Source organism: Maylandia zebra, linkage group LG10 (assembly GCF_041146795.1).
Source record: "Maylandia zebra isolate NMK-2024a linkage group LG10, Mzebra_GT3a, whole genome shotgun sequence".
NCBI classification, from domain to species: Eukaryota; Metazoa; Chordata; class Actinopteri; order Cichliformes; family Cichlidae; genus Maylandia; species Maylandia zebra.
In genome coordinates, this window is record NC_135176.1 from 16,854,735 (window position 1) to 16,862,801 (window position 8,067).

The 8,067-nt window shown below is 41.6% G+C and overlaps 1 protein-coding gene across 1 annotated transcript; it reads right to left on the reverse strand.

Moving 5' to 3' along the window:
* Nucleotides 1-2,176: 2,176 nt before the first annotated feature.
* Nucleotides 2,177-8,066, reverse strand: bach1b (BTB and CNC homology 1, basic leucine zipper transcription factor 1 b). Its single transcript, XM_076889197.1, has 5 exons — nucleotides 7,840-8,066; nucleotides 7,453-7,702; nucleotides 5,441-6,916; nucleotides 4,299-4,505; nucleotides 2,177-4,196 (listed from the first exon to the last, which is right to left on the reverse strand). The coding sequence occupies exons 2-5, from the start codon at nucleotides 7,684-7,686 to the stop codon at nucleotides 3,966-3,968; spliced, it is 2,148 nt and encodes a 715-aa protein (XP_076745312.1). The 5' UTR covers nucleotides 7,687-7,702; nucleotides 7,840-8,066; the 3' UTR covers nucleotides 2,177-3,965.
* Between the last annotated feature and the right edge of the window lies 1 nt (nucleotide 8,067).

Sequence of the window (8,067 nt, forward strand, 5' to 3'; positions counted from 1 at the left end):
AGGAGGTTAGCAAGTAGAGAGCGGAAGTATCTGCTCTAAATGATAATACATCGTCAATCCAGGATCCCAAGACTTAAACATTACTCCTTTTCCTTTCCTTTCCTTTTCCTGTCTTAAAATAAATGTCAGCTTCTCAATCATGTAAATGTCGTGAACTACAATAATCCAGTTTTTCACCATTTTCTTGTCGGAGTCAATTAAATTTTGTACAGATATTTGTTTTCGAACTCATCCAGTGTATCTGCTCTTAAACGTAAATATAAGATCTCAAAAGAAAAGGGGACTGTTATCTTAAATATTCTTCCTATAGCTATCTTTAGCTGAGACCAGTGTTGCTGGAGTTGTGGGGAAGTCCAAAACACATGAAAATGGTTTGTATTTTTTTCTCTATGAAACCTCCAGCAACACAATTCTTTATTTAGGAAACTACTTTGTGCAGGTGTCCTGAAAAATCTTATGTTCTCCAATTGATGTTCTGACGGTGATGGTGAAGAGGATTGTCTAACTCTGGAAGGCTGTAACATCTAAATCATAATTTTCATATTTATACCATTCATTTGACCCTTCTTGTACTGTCTTGTGCTGTCAGGGGGCAGGATAGAAACACAGCATGGCATTTCTGTCACTTAGGATGCTTAAGATCCCAAATCAAACCAGAAAAATATCCGCAAATAGCAAAACAGCCCTCGACTGTAAACAGGTCAGGGTTTGTTTTTTCCTTTAATTTGTCACCAATCTGTAAATGAATCACTGAAAAGCTGTTTGAGGTTATTAGTCACAAAATATGGCATACAAAATAAAACAAATGGCCATTTTTATTTCATTCTCTGTTTATTCTTAAAGTTTAAACTCACTGTGTGATGAGAGATGGGGTAGATTTAACTCTTGATTTCTGGAATTTGGAATCATGAGCACATTAAGGCACACTGTGTGGCTCTCGGGCTCTGCCAAAGATCCACCTACAGAAAATGCCCATATATTCTCTGTGAGACAGGAAGAGAGAGAAGGTGGTAGTAAGAGAAGATCGAAGAGACACTTAAATGTTACAGCAACAAAAGGTTACCAAGGAGTCAGTGCAGGTAAACCAACAGACACGCTGAAGTTGTCATCACAACTGCTTTAAAAAAAACATTTAAACATTTCACACTGATTAAAACAGATCACTCTGTACTTTATCAGCACACAATCAGCTACCTTAATTAATCTCATGTGACAAGTTTGATAAATCAGTTACGAGTATGGAGATCATAAAAATGACTTGGTCTGATGATCTGACAGTGCCTTTCTCCCTGTGGTCACTGCCAAGAATTGTTCATGTGGAGCCACCTCTTGTAACGTTAGGCACATTGCAGCTGCTTTTACTTCAAGACTCAGATACCAGTTAGTGACCGAGAAGTGAAACAGTTCATATGAATTACATTTGTATTTTTATACAAATCCTAAACTTTACTTGCAATAAACTGGGGTCGTAAACAAATATGACTCATTCAGTGCATTTCCAAGCTGTCCAATTTCTGCAGACAAAGAGAAAGAAAGAAAGAAAAGTGCAGCCACTCGAGAATGACTGGATTTTGAACTTAATCACATTTCGTGAAATCTTTCCCAGGCTTAGGACCACCTGCTTTAAGGTGATTTCCTCATCTTTAAGCCCTTGGAACTTATCGTTTGTCGGTTCCCACCCAATCAATTTGGCCAAATTAACCCACTTGACCTTTTGCACCCATTTTCATACATTCTTTCACCCTGAGTAAGCTGTGAGAATGACTGTTATTGCTGCAATTAAAAAACCTTGGTGTAGTGTTATCGTGCTGTTTTTGCTCACATAAAAGAAAACTAAGAGATGACATAAAGACGCTGCTAATTAAATCAGCCTCCTGACAGAGAAAAAAGGGGGGAAAGGGGCAGTGATGAAAGAGGCGAAAACAAAGGAAGATCAGGCAGGAGATTAAAAAGCACAGAGGTGAGACAAAGTGGTAGAGATTGTCTACAAATTTAAAGGGACTAATATTAACAATGTAGTGTAGTAATAAATCATTAATATGTCTGTCCAATTTGAAAGACGAGTCCTCTGAAGACCCCGTAAGCTCAGCTATCTGTCATACATGCTAAGAAATATTACATCTCATTAACGTTACTGATGTTTTCCGGGATTAAAAGTGAAGGACAAAGAAACATATTTTACTGTTTGGGAAACTTTATGCTTCTTTATTCAGTTTAATATTGGGTTTTTTTTGGTTTGTTTTTACATATGGTCTAAAAATAAGAAAAATCGGGAATGCACTTGCAAAAGTTCATAGAAAGAAACGGTACTTTTGGAACATGGCTTAAAAAACACACACAATCAATAGAAGAGCTCAATGTAGTACAAACTACTCGTCTGTACTTAGTGGAATGATTGCATAAACACACATACTGCCACTAGAGGGCAATACGCACCTAAGTTATCACGCATTTCTTGTGCAGTGTGCAGTCAGCTTGAAAGAGAAAGCAAAGGATTGTTTTGTCATCGTCCCTCAAAGCTTACTGTCATCGAAAACACAGTGTGGTTACTCAGCATATCTGATTTACACTATTGTTCAAATCACATTTTACACTAATCAGTTCAAGTCCAGCTACGTTCAGGTGATTATTATGAGTGACAACAATTTCATAAATGCAAACATATAATAACAGCAAATAGTGAACAGAAAAACCAGAAGAGTAGCTGCAAAGCAACAAATGCTAAACACTACAGAAAGCAGATTAATAAACGGAATGCTGAATAGAGGGAAAAAAAGTGCAGTTGCTAGAATAAAGTCTAAAAGACAACCATAAAACAGTTTGTACATCTGAATCTATCACTGCGTTATTTATTGCGTGCTTATTGATCTTTTCCAATAATTTAGATACGAACGATAAAGATAACTTTATCGGCTGTGGATAACTTACAATATTTCCATTTAGTGAAAGGTTAGACAAACATGGAGGCTGGTTCAATCATTTTAATTCCACCCTTTCCTCAGACGGGCGTGCTTTGTTCACGCAGTGGAGCTAAAGAATCAGCTAAAATTCCTGAGGTGTGTTTCACTGAGTTACAGTAAAACTGTGAGAGGCGTTTGCAGTTTAAAAGAGCTGTGTCATTGTGGAATGCGGATGATATAAAACCACAATGACAGCCAGAAAACAGAGCCAGACAAAAAGTAAACATGCCACACTATGTCAAGTCCTTTTTGTTTTGTTAGTTGAGTTGCGTGGTTTTGGTGCAAAATGCTGATGTGTGTTTAACTCTGAGTAAGAGGGCTGAACCAACACCCTCGGCAAGAGGTAATTTTGGCCAAATAGTCTTGTTCACACCTGAGACCTGTGTTGTAAAGTATGTACACGTCATCCTGAGGTAGTCAGGCAGTGAGGCATGTTATAAATGTATGTCCCCATTCGGTTACAGTTAAAACTATAAATGTCTCCCTGACTGTGTTGCTTTGCTTCCCCAGACATTCAACTATAGTAAGCTATTTACAGTGTTAAAAAAACCCATCTGCTACAGCCATCGAAGGACTTCTAACCGGTGGACAATCGAAATGATTTTAAACACAAGGAACACATTCCCGCCCACTCGATATACATTTGGAAATCAAAGGGTAGTTAATAAAAAATGCAGTTGATTGTGGTCCTCTATTTGCAAATTAATTTTTCGATTACAATTAAAATCGTACTTGGCAAAGCCATTGCTTCATACTGGAGCTTGCACACAGGCCACAATACACAGTAAAGGCCCTCAGATAATGTATGAGAAGGGTTACAGTAAGGCTTCAAAATCAGTTTGAAATAAAAAACCTCAGGAGCCGCAGTCCTCTGACACCCTGTATCGCCACATCAGTGTGCTTGTTCTGTATCTAAAGTCAATGTTGTCCAGTGACTGTGTCCCTGCTGGAACTTCATGGAGCTTCCTCATTTGTCATATACTGTTCAACACCCACAGAGGACACCTATGGCTGGAGTGGCAACCCATGCTGTGAGAGAAGAGTGTCTGTGTGAGGACAGAAAGAGGACAGAGGGCAGTCTGGGGAGGTGTACTTGGCTAACACCTGCAGCTGCTCTGGCTGTAGATTTGCTTCACTGCAGACCCTCTGGCATAAAGCAGAAACACTGTGACACGTTTTCAACTTTAGCTGGCTCAACTGGCTCTTCTCCAGCATCAGTTTCTCCCTCTCCGTCTTCTGTGATACACATACACAAAACACACAATCCGATTAGCACGACCGAGAGCATCTTTTGGATAAATTTACTGATTAAAAAAAAACAAAACGAAACATACTTACCAGCTTGTTGATTTCACACTGCAGATTATATATGCAGTCCAGTTTTCTCTTGCGGCATCGCTGAGCTGCGAGGCGGTTTTTGCTGCGTCGTCTCATATCATGGACAAAGTCCAGCTGTTCACGCGTGAAGGCATGTTGCTTTAGCAGCTGCTGGAAGTCGTTTCGGCTCAGCTCCACTATCCAGTCTACAGAGAATGGCAGCTGCACCTGAAGAAACCCAGCAGGAAAAAAAAGAAGAAGAAAATGTTACATGACATCGTTTCTAAAATGAGACAAAGAGTGTTCCTTAATGACATACTTTTAAATCTTTACGCAACATCACAACACAGGACTGTCTCTGTTTGTCTTACAAGAGGCTTTGATAAATAAACAAAGAAAGCTGGAAGTTAGATAACACCCACAAAAAAACAGGATGGCACAGAAAAAACACAACTGTTTCTCTATTGGTATGAAATGATTACGGCCAGTGTGTATTTCTTATGGCTATGCATATTTTAATTTATCGAATTTAATTTAATTCATTTACTTTGTTTTTAGTCAAAGTCCCTTGTGGGACTTCCTGTAAGTGGTGTAAACGGGTAAAAAAAGTGAACAAGGAGTTACATTTTTACCAAGGTGTTAATTGTTAACTCTAAAAACCTGCTGCTGCTAAACTGGGACAGGAAATATTGGAACAGTATCAGCCATGTACTGTTTTATCTACTATAAATAAAAGCTTCGTCTGCACACTCACTGCCTTATTTGTCCAATCCGAGTGGTCAGCTTGGACTTGAGAGCTTCTTCAGACTTGTTGTTTGACTCACACTTATTACTAACTCAACAGGCTGAGCTGTGAATGTAAGCTAAACTGGACTCTGAACCAGCTGGTTGGACGCATATACACGGTCCCAACGCACACGCAGCTGGGTGAATTTTTAACCAGCCTCCACGGCAACTCTCCTTTCTGTTGCCTGAAAGCAAATTTGAATATGATAAAATGTGCCAAAAACTGGTATCTATAACAAGCACAGTGAAGTCACCCACAGGCAAGGTGGTGATGCTTCTCAAGGCACTGCAGTTTCTGAACAACGTGAACTACAGAAGAAGGTGTCGTGGCTAAGCAGGGCCGGACAGAGGAGAAGAGATTCATTTTAACTTCTCACCTGCCTGGCCCTCTCTATTGCGGAGGACTCGCTGTCTCCTTCCGTTTCTGTCTCCGAGTCGCCGTCCTCCCCCGAGTTAAAGGAGGACACACCTGACTGAGATGCCCCCTCACACTCAGACAGCCCTTCTCCTTTCCATGAATATTTCCTTTGGTCCAGATCCTGGAAAAGGGGACAGCTTGTTTTGGGGGTGTTATGCTTCGGCCACTCTAAAGATGTGCTCTGTGGGCATTGGGCCCCTATATTGGTGGGACATCCGCCCTTGGGGTCATGAAAGTTGAGCTGACAGTGGTCTATATCAGATCCCAGCTGCCGTGCCAGGCTCTCAGCCATTTCCTTCTCCGCAGTGATATTATTTACAGGCAAGGCTACTCTTCCATTTTTGCTTCCTTCTTTTCTTGCTTCTTGAAAGCCATTATCTACCCTCTTCCCCTCTCCCTCTATCTTATCCTCTGCCTTGTTTTGACTGGAGATTGGCCATCGTACAATAGGGCTTATTACTTCTTCAATGTCCATACAAAACCTTTCCTGCCTCAGTGGTCTACAGATTACAGGACCCTCATTCAAGGCCCTTTGAGGGCCATGGTGCAGCATTAACCCTGATGACCTCTCAGTCAGCACTGCGCTTGACTCTGAGGAGTCTGACTGGACACTGGATATTTCCAAGGAGGCGATTGCACTTGCACCCTCTAGCCCGTCGTCCATTTCAATATCATTCTCTCGTACTTTCTCGCTCCATTTGCCCCCTCCTTCATTTGTGTTCTTCTTAACCATAAGAGCTGTCGCTCGGCCCAAGCAGTTCTCTGTCTTCCCATCATTTATTTGAATTTTCCATGGCTCATCAGTCCCTCCTTTATTCTGTCTGTAGCCACTTAAGACTGAATTTCCAGAGATTTCAGTCTTAGTTTCATTCTTACTGTTTGCACTGCTGGAACACGGCAAGTCAGAGATGACACAGTCATTCCTGACCCCTGTTGTTTTGACCAGGCTCTTCTCTGTGACAGAAGCGTCCTTCCCGCAAGCTAGCTGGAACTTGCGATACTTTGGACACTGCATAAAACTGTCATTTGTTCCCTCAGCTACTAGTGCACTTGTGTCTGTGCTCTTCTGACTTCCCACTTTGTTGTTCACTGATTTGTTACAGTCCTGAACCACTTCCCGCTGGCATGATGACTCAGCAACTGGTTGTACTTCTTTTTCATCCAACAATACGCTGTCAGAGTCTGTGTTGCTGTTTTCCTCTGAAGGCGGCCGCTTGCTCTTCTCTTTACAACAGGTCTTTCTCTTGAATGGAGGAGGACCTTTGGTGGTGGTGGAGAGGAACTTAGGGAGCAGAAACTCAAAGCATCCCTCATCTAGGTCTTTGAAGCCAAGAATGACCGCCGAGTTTCGGATTTCTAGGACGTCCTCTTTTCCAAAGAGTAGTTTGGACGTGTAGGCAAACTTCAACAAGGGTTCAAAGCCAGTGACTGTCACCTGTAAAAGAGGTCAAATACATATTTTCTTTTAAAAAGAGCATGTTCTGCCTAATTCTGTACTTCCTGTAAGAGTAGACGATGAAGGGAAAAGTACTGTATGTCCACATGTGAAAATAGATTGATTTATGCCAACTAAAGAAGTTTCGGGAAATAAAAAGGATTAACTGTTAATATGATGACAGTCTCTGACTGTCTATGAAAGCAGGTTTTACTTGAATAAAAAAAGTACTCTAAGTCTGACTTTTTAACCAAAATTTAGCCACTAACCGGTTTGACCTGATCTTTCCTATATGGATTTGTCCACTGACGCCAGAGATTATATGTTGGCGCTTCCGTGCGTTTTAAAACAACAGTCGGTCTCATTTATTATTTAAAAAAACAACAACAAACAAATTCCCAACTCTGCGACTACCTGTGAGGAAACGAGCCTCACAAGCGCCTTTCTCACTTCACTTTCAGAAAACATTTTGTTATCGTGAGCTTGTGCATGTGTAATAATTTCGACCTCTGTGGCGTCACGACGTGATTTCTCACCTCTTGGGGAAGAGTGACGACCGCCCCATGTTGTGTGAATGAGGAGATCCTCTGCGCGAAGTACTCGCTACAGGAAGCGAGCACCGAGCGGTGGGCTCTGAAACTCTGGCCCTCCACCACTACCGTGACATCGCACAGCACGTCCCGCCGCCGCTGTTCGTCCAGGGAGCTCAGCACATGGGAGGAATGAGCGGTGGACTCGAATGTAAACATAGACGACCGTGGGGCAGACATGGCCACCGATAGATATCTGTTTGTACAGCAAACACACAGAGTCTCTCCGTCAGAGTTCACCAGTTCCCTTCTGTCACAACAACATGATATACTTTTAATGTTACTTCATAAAATACAACACAACCACAAACAAAGGAACGAAAGCATGCCTACCTTAGTCTTACTCTGGAGTAGATTTCCGCGCTGGTTAGGGTGTGTAACTAAGTCCCAGCAAGCTTAACACACATGTTTTTTCTACATGGAATGCTGTCTAACCGGACTATGTTTCCCATAAATCCTTATCGCGAGTCAGATACAAACGAAAATCTAAGCTTGACTCAGTCATATGGCCTGTGTGTGTGTGTGTGTGTGTGTGAGAGAGAGGGAGAGAGAGAGAGAGAG